Genomic DNA, 18,549 nt, shown 5'->3' with positions numbered 1-18,549 from the left:
GTAAAATCTGCTAAGAGAATCTGAGAAATTTCTAGGTCCAGAAACTGAGAAAAATAAATATAAAAATGACTTATTTAGACAATTGTGGTTTAGACATTCTTATCCCTGAGATCTGGAAACTGGTCCAGATAACCCTAAAAAGTTGCTTTGTATCTGTGATTCTAGGAGCAATTTGCTCAACTTAGGCAAGAAAAATAGAGAAGTACTTAAGAAGGTAACAAAAGTATAACAAAGTTCTTACAGGAAATTTTTCAAAGTATAAATGCTTGAATGCTTCCTGATTCTTCCAGAGTCCTGAAAAAGCCCCAGGTGGTAATGGCAACCTTATATAAAAACAGAGCAGTTAGAATTATGATGAAAGTGGTAATAAAGACATATTAATTAGAATTAATAATATTCTAGTGCAATGGATAATTACAATTCAAATCCCACATTGAAATGTAATCCCTAAATCTGCTGGACAGATCATGTCTAACTGAGGCTGAAGTAGTTGACCATGACATTGCACAGTCATTGAGAGATGACTGTAGCTTCTGGAAAGGGCACAAAAGGCACACACATTTGGCATTCAAATAGTTACTAGTAGCAATCATTGTCTCAATAAGAAACATAACATCTGCAAAAAGGAACCAAAATGCATTACTTTTTGAGAATTACTTATTGAGAACTATCATTCCACCATGGGCAAACAAATTCATTTTTTTTAAGTACCAAGTTACCAACTGCCACCCTCGCCTGTCTCTGTGTAATGGAATGCTCCAGTTAAACATCCCATGAGCAATCTTGTCTTCGCAATCAGTGTGCCTCCCACTCTGGGAGTTCCCTCTCACTGCTTCCTCTTCTATTCTTCCTTTTCATGACCATCCGACCTATGTGACTTCTCACTCGTAGGAACACGTGGAGATACTTCAGAACATCGAATATGAGAGAGTCTATATCTCTTCTTTCCAAGAAATTTCCTCTTATATTTCCTTCTTTCCTCCATAGTACGAAACAGGTGTTATACAGATGGCAAGAGCTTAATCTTTATCTATCTCTACCTATCACCTATCTGTCTATCTATCTATCTATCTATCTAATCTATCTCTATATAGATAAATGAATACATTCTCTTATCAGTTCCCTGTAGGAAGTGCCACCTAAAGAAAAGAACCACTCAAATTGTTTTCTGGACACAGAAAGCTTTTAGATGCTTTATAGTTTGGAAACTTAGATACTGTAAAACTTAAGGATTTTCAAAAACCCACTCTCCCGTACTCACACAATAAGAATACTAAGTGAAGCAGTGACTTCACAGTGCTGATGCTGAGAAAACTGAAAATGAAGTAGACCTGGCTACTACTGCCCACATGAGACAACATCAAACACCCTCCACCCCAATATTAGTCTTCAAGGCACTCAATTATACGCTAACATTCCGTCAGGCAGAAAATACTGGTCCAGGTGGGATCAGCAGCCCAGTTGTGATCACCCATTTCCACCATGTCCTGCCTCGTGGGGAGTCCTCTCTCACTAGGTCTTCTTTTTGTAATATTTTTAAATGGAGGAAAAATGCTACCTTAGCATTTCTGGATCTCATATAATTACATAAAATGCATGTGAAAGCATTTTGTAATCTGTGAAAAAACCCACAGAGATGCTTCTATGTTGTCGCTGTCACTATTCTCTTCATCACTGAACCTGGGTGAAGGCAGCAGGCTGAAGCAGATAATCCCTTCGGGTCCTTTTAACTGACGTTTCTATGTTAACCTTCCAAATCACCATACATATAATTTCATTTTATCAGTTTAATTGTTAATATTTTAAAAACTAGTGTAAAAATCTTTATTAATCACTGAAAGAAAATATGAATGTGGCAACCAGTAAAAATCATTCAATTTAGCAGCATTTTCAGGATTTAGAGGATAAAGAGGTGAAGAGAACACTAAGAAGAGATGACCAATCAAAAAAGTCAATATGGGCTAGAATAGATAACACATATCAGTGAAGCTGACTATATGTAAAATAAACAACAATAAACATGCATTCTGCTTGCATATTAAATAAGAAATAATTTTAAGTTGTTCCCAAGAAATATATCATGATATATAGTCCTTTCTATCTTTCATGGTGACAATTTTTAACACATACATGGGTATAAGAAAACATCTCCCTAAAACAAGAAAAATAAAATAATGTGATAATAAACAGCAGCTGACACTCAGCTGCACTGGGGTCTGAGGCAAATTAGAATGCACATGTCAGGTCTAAGGGGAGCTGCTGTTTCTTAGTCCCACCTGATCGCTGATATATGGAAATGCTGATCCAAACCCTTAAACACACAACATTGTCTGTACTAAGGACTATGCATACAGGAGGACATATTGTCAAACAAGCATCTCTTTCATTTTATTCACCCGAAAACCAAGATTTTGGTCCACCAGCATCCACACACTGCCTCCTCACAGTAAACAGAGATTCTTAAGTGTTTGCAATAATAATCCAACTGAGTTAGTGCTTAGGGTATTGAATGTGAACTGAGTTTTCTGGTGGCCTAGCATAGACCTAATTCAGTGTGTGTACACGGGACCAAGAGTTTAGCATTTTCCAGTAAAAGTGCTACTGGAGAGAAAGGGAGCATCTTATACTTCCCAGAAGTTGGCTAAGTTTGCAATCTATATTCTTAAAGAAGATGCCCTGATGATCTGTGTTTTCTCTTAGTAACAGATAGATTACATTCTTCTAATTAATTAAAGTCTAGAGGACTAAAAAGTATAGGTAGCCATCCTCCAAAAAAAAAAAAAAAAACTTTATGGACACAGGCTTTCTCAGCTGTTGCACAAAACTTTAAATATCTGCATAAATTTTCTGAAGAACAGGGACAGTATGCATTTTTATACTATCTCTCATTCCTCTGGGAAAGGTCTGCATCAGTTTGTAAATACCTATAGACCTAGAGAATTAAAAATAACAAGGCTATGATCTGGGAAGAGAGCATGGAATAGGAAGGAGATTCCAAGGACAAGCGGCAGTGTTAAAGAGGGATCAAAGAAAGAAGACCCTCGAACAAAAACAAAAAGAAAACCAGAGAAGTATGAGAACATGGGGTGACCGTCTGAGGAGCCACCAGAGCAGGGTTTCAATAATGACTGAGTGTTCAACCAGGTCAAATGAAGTGCGAATTTTGTTTGAAGGTGGATTCAACAGAGCTCATAGAACTTAGTAATTAAAATATTTTGAGTATCCTCAGGAGCGCCATTATTGTAGAGCGGAGCAGGCAATAAGGAGTAAAAAGAAGAAAGTCGGTGGAGGCGGTGAGGTTAGACTATACTTTTTAAAAGTTTATGGATGACTGAAAGAAGAGATTTAAGTTAGCAGTTTAATGCAGAGAGGCAGGCTGATTTAGGAGGGGGGCAATCTGAGTGGAAGTAGCCAGTGGAGAGAGAATGAAGACAAGAAAGTTAGAAAAGGAAACACTAGAGGAATTACTCGATTGTTCTATTTATTTATTCATTCATTTACACATGCATTACCTCATGCACTTATTTTCTTCATTCAATCAATATTCATTGGGTGCTCGGTATTCTTCAGTCACTGTGTTGGACTCTCATGAGACAAAGATATAAACTATGATCTCAGATGCATGGAGATGCCGGCATGTTGTGTATGACAAGAAATATAGTATTTTTTAGGATAAGGATAGGGAGAAAGAGTGTTGTGAATTATGTCTATCTCAATAAGTTAATGAAATAACATCAAAATGTAAACATTTAAGATGTCTGTCAAGGTATTTTATAGCAGGTGGTCAAACCCTGTACTGCCAGGAGCTCTTGGAAGGGAAGTTTTTATCCCCAGTTAAGTATGGACTTGCTGGAAATGTCACATGTGTCTGTCCCAAGTCATTTTTGAGATGCCCCCAGAAAACTACTTCATTAACCCCAAGTCTAAGTGAAGAGCAGGCTGGAACGAAAGATACAAAGTTGCAATCAGTAATTAGGAGGATAAAATAAGGGAACACTCTCTGCTCTTCACTAACAAAGTCTGGTGTCTTTAAAAGTTCAGATCTTCTTATTTGAATATTGAAAAGGGACTCTAAAGAAGGAACCTTGGAAGACGCCATATAACAGTCCTAAAGAAAAGCAGAAAAGAAGAGAAGTTGCAGAATTGGAAGTATTTGTGATAGTAAACATATCAATGATGTAAAACATGTGAGAAGAGAAGCAATAAACTCCAGACACAAGTCAGATGTATATGAGCTGGAGCGGAAATTGTTTTTTGCAGTATTCCAAATTAACACTTTACTTATCGCTATCTTAATGATTATTCTATATTAAATGCAAGTTTTCCTTCTGCAATAGGGGATGCATTGGGCTCTTTTTCTGAAGTTATAAAAAAAATACTTTTTTTCTGAAGTTACAATAACATGAAAATGCACCTGAATGGCAGAAGGATGGGAAATTTATGAAAACACTAAGAAATATGCTGGTTAATGTCTCAGTATTCATTCTTCAAATTCAAGGTCAACTGTTACCACCCTGTGATACCCTCCCCTAATCTTCCAAGCAGAGTGACAAGGGGAGTTTTGTTACAAACCATCCAATTGTGAATCCTCTCAGAGAATGTCCTTTCCAAAGAGATCATTCTTAAGGGGGGAGAGGAATAACTGAGGCAGCAGTGACAGCTGTGTGTGCGTGTGTGTATGTGTGTGTGTGTGTGATGAGAGGGAAGCATCAGAGTGCTGAGAAGTTCTTAAATAGCTAAGGAAAGAAGGGAATGTCCATCACCACAGAAGGTGACACATTCCTGACCAATCTGAAATGTAAAACTCCTAGATGCCTCCAATCTCAGACAAAGCATGGTCTATGCTCACTGCTCCATTAGGAATCCCCAAAGTAACAGAAATAAATTGCAGACAGAATTCCTGTTCCCTAAAGAATTCTGAGATGAGATCCCAACTTTGCACTCCCAGCATTTCTGACTGAATCTTTAGGCTTTACTGGAGATTTTTATATGAAGCTACTTTTTATTTCCCCAGAAGAGATTGATTAGGACACAATTTCTTTCTCTTTGGGAAGACAAAAGACTGAGTAATAAATGTGAGTTCTAGCTGTGAACTACTAATGATATTTAGGTTCCTGTGTCTAAAATGAGGATAGCATCCGTCCCACGGCCTACCTTACAGTGTTGTCGTGAGGCTAAGAAAAGATCATACTAAAATCTGTAAATGAGATTTAGAAAGGAATGGAATTATAATTTGTGACGTCCTTGGTTTTACTCAAAGGGTACTGTTGAAAGCTGGCCTGCCGCTCTCCCAAGACGGCAGCACAGTGACTGGCTCGCTCCTCAGGGCTGTAAAGATGTGAGCAAACATCGTGAGGGGCCAAGAGGTCAACATCTGGAGGCTGAGAAATCAGCAGGCACCAGAGGAAAAGCTCCTCAGACAAGGCCACACAGCTCCCTCGCACCCCATCACTGCCTGCAGGGCACAGGCCAGCGGAATACAGCAGGAGGTGGACAAGCCACACTTTCAACAGCGACAATTGGATTTGGTCAGAGAAAAATGTATGCCCAGGAGAGAGGAAGAGCCAGAGACCTATGACTTTAATAACAGGGAGCCCTGTGGTATCCAGGAAGGCAATTGCCGTTGAGATTTTCTTTCGTCCCTGGTCTGTGTTGCCTGGAAATTATCGACTTGTAGTTTTATTTCTGCACTTTGGAGCTCTGGATGCAATTGCAGGAACACCTTCTAACATTCATGAACATTTTGTATTTATAGCAATTCAGATATCATAACTTTCCCATTAAGTTAACTGCCTCGAGTAAGTTTCAAAATCAAAGGAATTTTCTAACACCCATGCAGACGTGTCGTTTTCTCTTCTACTAGAAAGGTAAATCTTATGAATGCAAGGAATCTATGAAAACTGCAGGATTCATGTTTATTACATCTGAGGGTCTACAGTAGTTTAGAAATCACTAAGATGTCTACTCTCTAGTTAAGGGAACCCCAAGAGATCAAAGCAGTGATTCTAGAAAGCCTTAACAGAGGAGTTCGAACAACTGAAGTGGATTGAGTTTTTTTCATAATTGTCACATCTCACTGTTTCTGGTTTGGAGATGAGTCAGCTTAATATGATAAAAAGACTCATTACATTTAGTATCTTGTAAAGTGTGGAAATCCAATTATAGCTTCAGATTTTAAAGAAACTGCCAGAGAAAGATAGTTTCCAAAGTTATTTACACTACTCACAACAGATTTTATAGTGAAACAAGGAGCTATAGCTGTACTTACAAAAAGCAAACAAATTTGGGATTAAAACAATGAGTCATTATTTTTTTTATTGACTGACTTTAATATAGTTTGAGCCCTACACATTTCAAATATTTCCTGTAGATTTTTCCCTCCATTCTCTTTAATCACTACAAGTATAGTTAGTGAACATAAATAGCACTAGGGAATACTGTACTTTCAAAGAATGTTCAGCTTAATTATTATACAAAATAAAAAAAAAAGCATGGGCATGAATAATTGAGAAAAATGGACTTCCTATTTGGCGGGCAGTCACTTCCAGCAGTTGCTTTTGATGCTAGCTCAGTTCTAACGCCCTCATGGACCCTAGTCATTCCTAATACTGATGGCCTCACCCCATATTCATGCAAAGATAACAAAATATAGCAATATAGCATATAAACTAGAAGTTTTTCTGAAAAAGAAAAGGTTATCATTTTGCTTTGGAAATGATTTGGCAAGAAGCCACACATTTAGTTCCCATTGTTTATTTCTCAGCAATCACTATACACATTCAGTAATCATTCAAAGTGAGAACATGTGACCTAAAAATTGTTTGCAAATGAAATGAAAAATTTATGAAGACTAAATTGACAATGAAGTCGTTATGATGTTAAATTTTATAGATATTTAATTAAATATGTATTCATTTTGATTATAAATTTCTCAAATTTTGGGATCAATACTTTTCTGGAAATATTGAATCTCAGATATTTTGTAGACTCTGGACACCATGTGCAATCCCTAATCAAACAGCATTTACAGGGACTGGCCCAGTGGCACAGTGGTTAAGTAGACGTGCTCTACTTCGGCAGCCCGTCATTCACTGGTTCAGATCCCAGGCATGGACCTATGGTCTGCTTATCAAGCCATATTGTGGTAGGCGTCCCACATATAAAGTAGAGGAAGATGGGAACAGCTGTTAGCTCAGGGCTAATCTTCCTCAAAAAAAAAAAATTAAAATTAAAAGTTTTTTAAAAACACCTTTTACAGGCCACCAAGTGTTCTGGGGGCCCATTTAGCTGGTATCTGGAAGGCATCCTGCTTTCAGACCACAAACCTTCTTTAGAATGTGGTCCACATGCAAAGAATGATCATCTCTCAAGTTACACACTATTTTTGTAAAACCACAATAATTTTTATTAAGCCAAGAAGGTGTGCTTCTTCCTTTCCCTTAATTAATTACATGCATATTTATTATGTACTCTTAAAAAGCATCCATTGGCCATTTTCCAATCTGGATGAATGATGTATCCCCTCAAGGCACACAGAACAGCCACGGGCTCACGCAAACAAGTCTTACTGATAGATGTGAAATATGAAAACATCCCACGCATACTGCGGGCGGCCACTGGAGCGCATGAATAATTTTCAGGTCGATGAGTTAGAGCGGAATGGCTGCTGGAGATGCAGGTTTCAATAGGAAACCCTTGCTCTCACAGACAGAACAGAATTCCTAGAATAAGGTTTCGAGACCTGTTCTATTAAAAAAAAGATCATGCTGGTAATTATTTTTCCTGATTATTTCTATCTTACCTTTCAAATACAATTTTTTTCTATATGTCTGTGTATATATATATATATATATATATATACACACACATATATACATATATATACATACATATACATGCATACACACACACACACAATATTTTCAAATACCTAGTTTCGCTATTAAGGGAGGAATCAAAGTCCATCGAATGCCATAATACAGTGTATCTTCAAATAATTTATAATGAAATCTCTGATTCCCAGATCTGTACAATAAAATCCCCTATTTAGGAATATGGGGGAAGAAAGTCATTCTGAGCTGGTGACAATCTAAACCACAGAATGCATTAAGGCAATAGTTGTATGATTTTCAAGTACTTGGGGTAACAATAATTGCTACCAAGAGAAAATTATAGTTTATGTGGGCTATTGCCATGTTTTATTATTTCTAAACAGATACGAGGCAAAGCCAGCAATAATTAGAGTGACAGGACTCAGGAAGGTTTTTAAACTGTGCTGGGATCAAACGCCTCCTCTGGGATCTCGCAAGAGCTGTTTTATGAAAGAGACGGCTCACTTATAGTTAGGAGGTTATATAAAAATGTATGCTGCAGGAGTGCTTTGAAAAGTTTCAAAAACCATGCGCTTCCCTAAGCAAGCTAAACACCCATCCACAGTCTTGTCCGGATTATTGATTTCTTTAGCAGGCCCTTCCCTAACCCCACCATTTTCCCCGTAACTGGGCAAATTTTAACCAGCTCTATGTTAATATGGATTGTGATCAGAAAAATATGAATACAAATGATATACTCAATATTAAAATTTTCCATCTTGCCAGCAAGATGTCTTAAAATTTCAACAAAAAAATTGATATAGTGCTTACAAGTTTACTCATAACATAAGAATCTGTGAAGAATTGTATCACAGTATTTATCTCCTCTATTAGCTTTTTGTAAGTTAAAGTATCCCTAACTGAAAAAAAATCTATTCTTTTTTTTTTTTTGAGGAGGAGGATTACCCCTGAGCTAACTGCTGCCAATCCTCCTCCTTTTGCTGAGGAAGACTGGCCCTGAGCTAACATCTGTGCCCATCTTCCTCTACTGTATATGTGGGACATCTGCCACCACATGGCTTGCCAAGTGGTGCCATGTCTGCACCCGGGATCTGAACCGGCGAACTCTGGGCCGCTGAAGTGGAACATGCACACTTAACTGCTGCGTCACTGGGCCAGCCCCCTATCTTTTTTTAAATTACTGTTTTTCATTTAATTTTCACAGAATTTAAAATGTTTTACTAATCTGAGACAAACTTATACCAATCTGAGAATGCCAAGTAATGAGTTCTTTTAAATAAATAGGAAAACAAAATTTGACACATAATGTTCTTTATTTACAGCAACTCATTCTGATGAATTCTACTACTTAAACTGTATCAGTAAGGATGCTAATATCATGCTAATCAGAGGAGCTAAGGCAACCTGGATTGTTAAAATGTCATACACTGTGTGTCTCCCAAATTAATCAACTTCCATTTCAGCTTCCACCAGAATAGCAATTATAAATTATTGATTTAATCAAAGCAAACTTAAATATTTTTACTTCAAATTTTAGCACTTTTGCTTATCAAATGATCAATGATGAAAAATGTTAGCAGGAAACTGTGGTACTTGTTGAGGTAGAGATTTTACATTATGCTACTATTTGACCTGTAAAAATCTACTCAATACGAGAGTAATTACCAGAAAAGGGAAAGATAACGTAAAAAAGATGTTCAACACAGCATTATTTATAATGACAAATATTCAAAAAAGACTAAGAGGCTCAGACTGGGGATAAAGATGTTTAAGAGGTGGAGTAAAAGTTAAAAGTGTTCATGAAACAGAGATAGGGAAAAACAGGAACACACAAGACGAAGCTGAACTGCTTCAACAACCTAAAATGCCCATCAAAAAGCGTGAAGTCAGATATTACAAAACTGACAGTGTATTGCTGAAGGGCAGCTGTACAGAAACTTTACTTACTTCTTTATATTTTTGGTACTTAAGTTACTTTTATCATTTATGCATTACTTACATAATCAGAAAAAGTTATCAAAAAGATGCAAGATTACTCTTTTTCAAAACTGTATCAAAATTTGTTGTGCTGTTTGGGGCTTCCGTGTTAAATTGTAGGAGCTGGCACCGTGTATTCTCAAACAACACACCCACTCACTTGGCAGCCTTCTCACTAGTAAAAGCACAGCAGCCACCTCATTTTTTCTTAATATTGTATACCAAGTCTTGCTCTTTCAAATAGCAGTATTGCAAATTTTGCTTACTTTACCACAATATTTCCTAAACTCCGAGCCTTCAGTTTTTGCATGTTGTCATCCAAAACCATAACTGCAAGTAAAATATAAATAAATAAATGAATATTTGAAGAAACGCATAACCTTAAACCTTAAATGTTTCAATATTTTTTATATCCAATCCCCAAAACTCTAGCTTAAAAAGGCATCTTTTTTTTTTTAAGATTGGCACCTGAGCTAACATCTGTTGCCAATCTTTGTTTTGTTTTGTTTCTTCTTCTTCTTCTCCCCAAAACTCCCCATTACATAGTTGTATATTCTAGCTGTAGGTCCCTCTGGTTGAGCTTTGTGGGACGCCTACTCAGGGTAGCTTGATGAGCGATGCTGGGTCCATGCCTGGGATCTGACCTGGCGAAACCCTGAGCCACCGAAATGGAGTGCGAGGACTCAACCACTCGGCCACGGGGCTGGCCCCAGCATCTTTTAATTCCAGTGAGACCATGAACATAAAGAAATAAGCTATAACGTCTCACAAAAAATACAAATAGTACATGCTTTTGATTCCTAACAAGATCATGAATTTTCCTTCAGAATTTCTCTTAAAGACATCATATTTCAAACATGCTGATAATTTCATAATCTATGTTTATATCCCTTTAAACATATCCTTCTATTCTATCAAAAACATTAAGAATATGTTCCACTTTCCAAAAAGTAAAGGAAATGAGCAGTTTCAAAATACACCAAAAATATTTCAAGCAATAAAAACAAAGTATTTAAAAGCCTGGAAATCCCCTTTTTCTGATTTAAGGCTTAATATCCACCTATGAGCCTTAAAGGTCAATTTAACCTTCCCAAATATTATCCCAATGCTTTCTGTGTTGTACTGTTGAAATCCTGAAAGATTTCAGGAGCTCAAAGCTTGTATGCACATTCAGTAACCCTTAGTGCAAACTGGAAATGAGGGTATATCATCATGTTTTAAGCTTTAATAGACGCTTTATGTGGATTCATTGATCCACGTTATTCTACTGAAAGAAGCTGTAAGAAAAGAAGAACATTGTCCCCAGGAAAAATTAATCACTCCCTTCTTTGTTTTCCCAGAGCACTTTTTTTTTTTTTTGAGGAAGGTTAGCCCTGAGCGAACATCTGCCGCCAATCCTCCTCTTTTTGCTGAGGGAGACTGGCCCTGAGCTAAGAATCCATGCCGATCTTCCTCTACTTTGCTTTATATGTGGGACGCCTGCCACAGCATGGCTCGACAAGTGGTGCATGGGTCTACACTCGGGATCTGAACCGGTGAGCCCCAGGACACCAAAGCAGAAGGTGGGAACTTAACCGCTGCACCACTGGGCTGGCCCCTGATCCCAGAGTGCTTTGTTTTAAAATTCTATTCTGACAGTTATTAGCGGTGTAGACATCTGTCTCTCACTAGACTGCGAGTTCATTAAGGGTAGAGGCCATGCCTAATTCATCTTTGTTTCCCCAAATCCCAGGACAGTGGGCAACTTACTGTGTGCCCCTGAGCACGCTCTATTACCCCTTCAATCTCTCTGTCTAAAAAGCGGGAGTAATTCCTTTCTCATACTGTTGGTACAAGAATTACTTATAAAAAATAGAAGTGACAAGATTGCATAAGGTACCCAATGCATGTGAAATGGTTACATTACATTGAATGTTTTTCACACAAAAATGGTTTTCTTTCTTTTCCCAAAAGGATAGTGCTTTTTTATTATAATATTGAATGTGACATTATGTTTTTGAAGCTCTGCCTAACCACAAAACATATAAATATCATGAGTAATAAAGCCACTATTTCTTTAGCTATAAACACTTTAGTCCTCGTGTTTAACCTGGCTGTCTGTAAGCCAGCGGCTTTCAGACAATGAGAAACTTCTATACTGAAATTCCATGAGGCATTAAAGCTCGACTTTTTCTTACAACTGGATACAAAAACAGTACTTACTGAATGGGAAATGTGTTTAACATCTCCCACAGTCATCAGCCCCTAAAAATGGCTCAACACAAAAGCAGTTTTTCTGATAAAAGGAGCGATAACTGAAGTGTTCACAGGGAGGAGTGCGCTGAAGCTGGGTGCGCCTTTCCAGGCCTAAAGAAATCTCTGACTTCACAGAATGTCTATTTCTGCCCTTAAAAAAAAGAACCTTAAATGTCTTTTTATAAATATATCTGCGTGGCTAAACCAAGTGATCCATGTTTCCTTAATTAGTTATTGTCCTAGAAGGAAAACACAATATTTTTATGGTATAGAAGCAAAACACTAATCCCTAAATTTTGTAATTTATGTGCAAATAGGAATTATATGTAAGAATCATATTCTGTCCCCAAAGCTGGGTTTTCCTGATATATCTATTAAGCCAAATTGTGTGAAAACATAACTGAAGTCTGTGCCTCATTTTCCTTATCTATAAAATGAAGGTGCAAGTCTAAATCAAATCAGTGCATCTGGCTTCTCTGAAATATTAGTAACACTATTAGCTAAGATGTAGTTCAGTCTTTCTATCGGCAAGTGCTTCTGTTAATGCTTCATTGTGTTACATCACAACACAGCAACCCTATGAAGCATATAAAATTATTATTCCCATTTAGAAACAAAGAAACCAAATGATCGAAAAGTTAAGTGACTTGTATAAGTTATACAACTAGGGAGTGAAGCCCAAGAGAAATTATTAAACTATTATAATCACTACCAACAATTTAAAAATAAATATTGAAAAGATATTGTATCTCATTGTCCCCTACCATCAGCATGAATGAAATGATGTTTTTTTAGAATCCTCACTGTATATTTATTTTTAGCCAACAAAGTTCAAAAGCCTATTATCATTCTTAAATTAAAAGGCAGCATATATAATAAAAAAAATTGCAGCTTCTGTAACAAAAACAAGCAAACAAAATAAAACACACTGGTTTGCATTGTCTTCAGGAGCTGATCATTTGTGTTACCTTACGAAACTTATTTAGTCTTTCTGGGCACCAGTTAACTCATCTCTAAAATGACAACATCTCCGAATTAAGTATGCTTCAGCACAGAATGAAACAATGTATGAAAATAGTCGACACCCAGCGGGTATTCCATACATACTAATTTCACATGCATACCCTTAACCTGCTTTATAAATAACATCATTTTCTTGGTTATGACAGTCATTTAGAACATGTCCTTGGAAGTCTGCGATATAATTTCACATGCATATTCTTAACCTGCTTCATAAATAATATTATTTTCTTGGTTATGACAGTCCTTTAGATCAAGTCCTGGGAGCCTACAATCTTACTTTTGATCAAATAGGCTAATAAAAAAAACTAAATTCATTTTTAATACAAGGTACTTATTCAGTCAAATACTCATTAAACACCTAGTATGTTTCATGCAATATGATTCACACCAGACACAAAAACTACCAAATTTATTAACACGACATATTTTAAACAAGCGGGGTCATTTCTTACCATTGTATCCTGGAACACTTTTTCCTGCTTGCCCTGGAGGAGGTGTTTTGGAATTACCTAATCCAATGCACGAGGCTGTAATTGGAGATCCAGTCTCTGGAGAAAGAAATATTATTTATCATTCAGTGCTTCATGCTGAGAACACAATGTTTCTCCAGGGAGTGCACTGCCTCCCCTCAGTCTGTCACAGAATTTAATCGGAATAGATGAATAATGTGAATGTACTATTTAAAAATGGAAAAACTTGAGTAATTTATACCATAAGGACAATTTTAAAACTTCAGGATATAAATTTAGAATAATTCATATTGTAGTCCTTCTTTTAAAGAAAAGAAAGGTCTCTCCAGTGTTCTCAGTTGTGGATCAGCAGGTATAAAGAATGGAGAATTATGTGGCTGTGAGAGTTTTACAACACATGATAAAAACTTAAGGATCTCTAGAAAAGATGCTTTCTCTTAACTCACCTGAAGTTATGCTATCATTTAAATAACAGCTATGTTCTAAATATTTCAGTTATTTATAGCTTAGTCTCTGGAATAAGCAACCCAAAGATTTTTTAAAATATATGAACAAAATCATATTCCAATTTTTTAAGAACTATACTCGCCTAGAGACCTTGCATTGAAAGTCGAACTTACCAATACCTTATCAAACTGCTCTCAATCTGTTGATCCTGGACCTCTAGCAGGCCCAAAAGATAGAAAGAAAGGTATTTATGCTATGCAGATTGTTTCATCAAGACCATAGACTTACCAAAATTAGACTGCATTGATTAACAAAAATATTAAATTCGTTTTCTCTGTCTCAAGTTGTAACAGTCAGAATAATAGCAGCTATATCATGATAACCATAAGTTCTGAAAGTGATTTTTTTTTTGAGGAAGACTAGCCCTGAGCTAACATCTGCTGCCAGTCCTCCTCTTTTTGCTGAGGAAGACTGGCCCTGAGCTAACATCCACGCCCATCTTCCTCTATTGTATATGTGGGACACCTGCCACAGCATGGCTTGACAAGTGGCGCATAGGTCCGCACTGCACCTGGGATCCGAACCAGTGAACCACAGGCCACCGAAGCGGAACATGCAAACTTCACGGCTGCACCACTGGGCCGGCCCCTGAAAGTGATTATTTTTTATGGAGGAATGTATTTGTTATTATTGGTGAATACAAATTACAAGTTAACAGAATCTTTTAAATATGAGATTTGTATCTGAGGTGAGGCAGGATAAAAGGGTATTGATAGTGAAAAGTTTCAGAACTACTGGCTTCATAATATACACACATTACATACATACGTACACCCAAGGGATTAATTGCCAACCCAATCAGATCCAAAGTAACTCAAAATATTAGAAACATCTATCTTCCTAAGGACTCAGAATGTACTCCTTCCACTATGGTCTCTACCATAATTTATGATATATTTATATCACTTTAGAATGATGATAAGAATTCACTACTGTTCTTTACTTTCCAGAGTAGTTCAGTTTATTATTCACATTTTATGGATAGTGCTCAGCTGGCGTCAGCAACAGAAGACAGACTCTTGAACATTGAAACACAGTTCCTACGTCACAGTTCAGTGCTTAAGGTGCTAAGCCATATGGTCACTGCTGAGGAGAAGCAGCAAGTAACCAGAGCAGACATTTCTGATGTCTAACACAGAGTTTTCAAATGTTTTCAGGTCATGACAAAAAAATGGGATAGTATTTTATGAGATGGCATTCCGTCAGCGATGCAACACCCCTGTCCATTCTCCCTGCAGTATAATCACAGAATGGGAGGAAATCCACACGTATGGAAGGGTTAACAGCATTTTTCTGTTTGCCTGTTTAAAATGTCTCAGGACTCACCTCAGTTATCCTTCAAAACTGACAGGAGAGACAAGAGCAATGGTGACGACAGGAAGAAACCCTGCAGACTGAGTGCTTAAAGGAAGGTACACACACAGAAGAAGGTGACAGCAGGAACAGAAACTACCAGAAGCTAACAGAAAAGGAGATACCCCTTCAAGATGCTTCTGTTCCCCCTCCCTCCCTGGTGGGAAGCAGCTGCTAAAGTAAATTGGTTATTTTAAAAGTATATCTTATCAAGTTTATTAATAGCAGCATTCCAGGTATCTAGAGTTCAAACTCTACGTTTCTTAAGATCAAAGATTTCAGCAACTTGTCAACAGATAGCTTTAGAACCTATGAACTTACCTACCAACGGCTCTAGCACCTGCCACTAAAAGAAAAACAAACAAAACCCACCAGAACAAAACTCTAACTTCAGCCAGCTTCATCTCATCTCAGTGTGGCTTCTTATGAGGGCACTCTGTTCTACCTATACCACCGGGAGAGAGGGGGTGCGGGAAGAGAAAGTAAGAACAAACCTTGCCTTAAATAAAGACATAAGAAAGGGGTAGCGAAGCACTGTCGATGTTTACTACCTAAGTCAGCTGACATTAAACACACTTCCTGATATTCTTAAGTATCTTTGAATAGCGATGACATATTTATAATCTTTTAACCTTCAGTTGTTTTGTTATAGTTTATGATTGTAAGACAACCATGAAAAGCATATTCTTCTATATGATTATTTTGACTGAATTTGAAGGGCAGTGAAAAGGATTATCCATTCAGTTACTTAGAGGAAATAATATAAGTTTATTCTCTGAACATTAGTAATTTGAGTATCTCATGGACCTTATTTTGACATTCACGTAGGGGATTAGAAAAAGAACTGCTGGTGGGGCTGGCCCCGTGGCCGAGTGGTTAAGTTCGCGCGCTCCGCTGCAGGCGGCCCAGTGTTTCGTTGGTTCGAATCCTGGGCGTGGACATGACACTGCTCATCAAACCACGCTGAGGCGGCGTCCCACATGCCACAACTAGAAGGACCCACAACAAAGAATATACAACTATGTACCGGGGGGCTTTGGGGAGAAAAAGGAAAAAATAAAATCTTAAAAAAAAAAAATAAATAAAATCTTTAAAAAAAAAAAAAAAAGAACTGCTGGTGGTGACGTGCAAAGGGTACAATTCGACAAAATGACAGTTCCTAGGGCTCTTAGGCATAATAAGGAGCCACGGTTAGGACCAAAGTGGGATGAGAAAGACCATCATGGTTGTTCTAGAAACCTTGGTTTTCTCTCTTTATACCTCTGAACATCCTGAGACCCAAGGGCTGATCCACTTGCACCATAAGCACACACACGTGTACTTACACACTCACGCAGACTGTATAACCACCCTGGCTCCAAGCTAGTCCGTGTGCACGGGAGGCTTCTGGTTAGAGAAAGGCCCCAGACATGTTCAGTCCTTAACCAAACTCCTAAGACCTCCCAAGGCCCCATTTCAAAGATGTTCTCAAAACATCTGCTTCACACTGCCCAGGCTATAATTAACTGGCTAGCAGCTATCTAGGGAGACAGGAAACTCAGATGTCACTTTACGACTGGGAAATAGCCACATTAAACAAACCAGAACATTTTCTTTGAAGAAGAGAATTGAATGCTTCATTTGGGGAAACCTTTCCAAAGACACCTAATCTTAGAAACAGAGGATGCTCAGCAATTCATCAGCATAATTTCTTTAGATAAGAGACAACCAGGAAGAAGATGGCAGGGAATGGAAGGTTGTGAAGAACAACTTACGCTGCTACATCTCTACTCATACTGCATTAGAAGCTGATATAGACACTTCACCTTTTTTTAGTATTTTTACTGCCTCACTCCACCTTATTGCATTAGTGAGTTGTTACCTAAATGAATTTTCCTTAAAACTTCTAACTCTAAAGGAAGAAAAGGAAAAAGAACTAATACACATAATTTTTTCAAATATGAATGATACTGTGTACCATGCTAAGTGCTTTTCATTTATATTACTGCATTTAATCCAACTACAAGCCGGTAGGAAGAAAATGGAATATTTTTTTTACAGCAAAAATCACTGAGGCCTGACCTAGAAAATTTAAACCCTTTGCCCTAGATCACATAGTTCTTTCAGGGAAGGAGATGAAAGGAATAGTCAAGTGTACAGCTTGTGAGGTCTTCATAAAGAATACGGAGGATTAGAAGGGAACAGAAATCACCCAGACTGAATCAGAGGAACAAAAATCCTTCTGACAGGGAGTGAGCCCAGGCTCTCATATTTGCAAATGGAAGTAACGGGGTACATATCACTTCTTAGCAAGTATTTATTGAGCAGCTATTATGTACTAGGTGCTGTTGAACTGGGGATAGAGCAATAAACAACGGTGACCGAAATCCCTACCATCAGGGAGTTCACAATCTAGTTGGAGAGACAAACAATAAAAAACATGCAAAAGTAAAACATATGGCGTGGTAAAGAGGGATAAGCAGTAAGAAAATAAAGAAAGCACAGACAGGGTATGAGATGTAATGCCGGAGGATTGCATTTTAGACTGGTTGGCCAGGAAAGACCTCCCTAAGAAGGTGACATTTGAGTAAAGACCTGAAAGAAGTGAGGGCACATGTCACGTACATATCTAGGGACAAAGAATCCAGGAAGAAGGAGCCACAAATGCAAAGGTCCTGAGGTAGGCTTATTCCTAGAGTGTCTGAGGAACAGTGAGGTAGCTGGTGTGACCGAAGCCGAATGAGTGAGGAAAGCATTCACAGGAAATAAGCTTAGGCAAGTAGTGAGGAGACAGATCGCGCAAAACTACTTCAAAGCCCTCCTAAGACCTTACGCTTTAGGCTGAATGACGTGGCAAGCTAATGATGGCTTCTGAACATAGAAGTCGATGAATCACAGCAATGCAAATAAAACTTACTTAAATTTTTGCACATCATTTAGGTTCTATGACCAGGTTTATGTTATTTGGGGTTTCAAGACAGATGTACGTGAGGAAACTCATGAACAGACAGAAGCTGTATTAGAACAGTTAGTTAATGGTACAGATTACTGTGGCTTCGTAAACAGCAGGAAACAATTCACATGAGAATTCACCAGACTGACAGTGTGGAAATTAATAAAGAGAAACCTCATTAAATTGGATTCAGGAGGCCAAAAGAGGGAGCTCTCACACT

At 37.7% G+C, this 18,549-nt stretch overlaps 1 protein-coding gene across 1 annotated transcript in view; it reads right to left on the bottom strand.

The window, feature by feature from the left end:
• ACSS3 (acyl-CoA synthetase short chain family member 3) overlaps positions 1–18,549 on the bottom strand; it is a 168,741-nt gene that overhangs the window by 23,283 nt on the left and 126,909 nt on the right. Inside the window, exons 10-12 of the mRNA XM_001915509.6 lie at positions 13,520–13,615; positions 10,076–10,139; positions 242–323 (exon numbers count right to left, since the gene is read on the bottom strand). Coding sequence (XP_001915544.2) covers positions 242–323; positions 10,076–10,139; positions 13,520–13,615 — 242 coding nt within the window. The remainder of the gene's footprint in view (positions 1–241; positions 324–10,075; positions 10,140–13,519; positions 13,616–18,549) is intronic.

Source organism: Equus caballus, chromosome 28 (genome assembly GCF_041296265.1).
Source record: "Equus caballus isolate H_3958 breed thoroughbred chromosome 28, TB-T2T, whole genome shotgun sequence".
NCBI lineage: Eukaryota > Metazoa > Chordata > Mammalia > Perissodactyla > Equidae > Equus > Equus caballus.
This window is presented reverse-complemented; position numbering and strand designations above follow the sequence as displayed.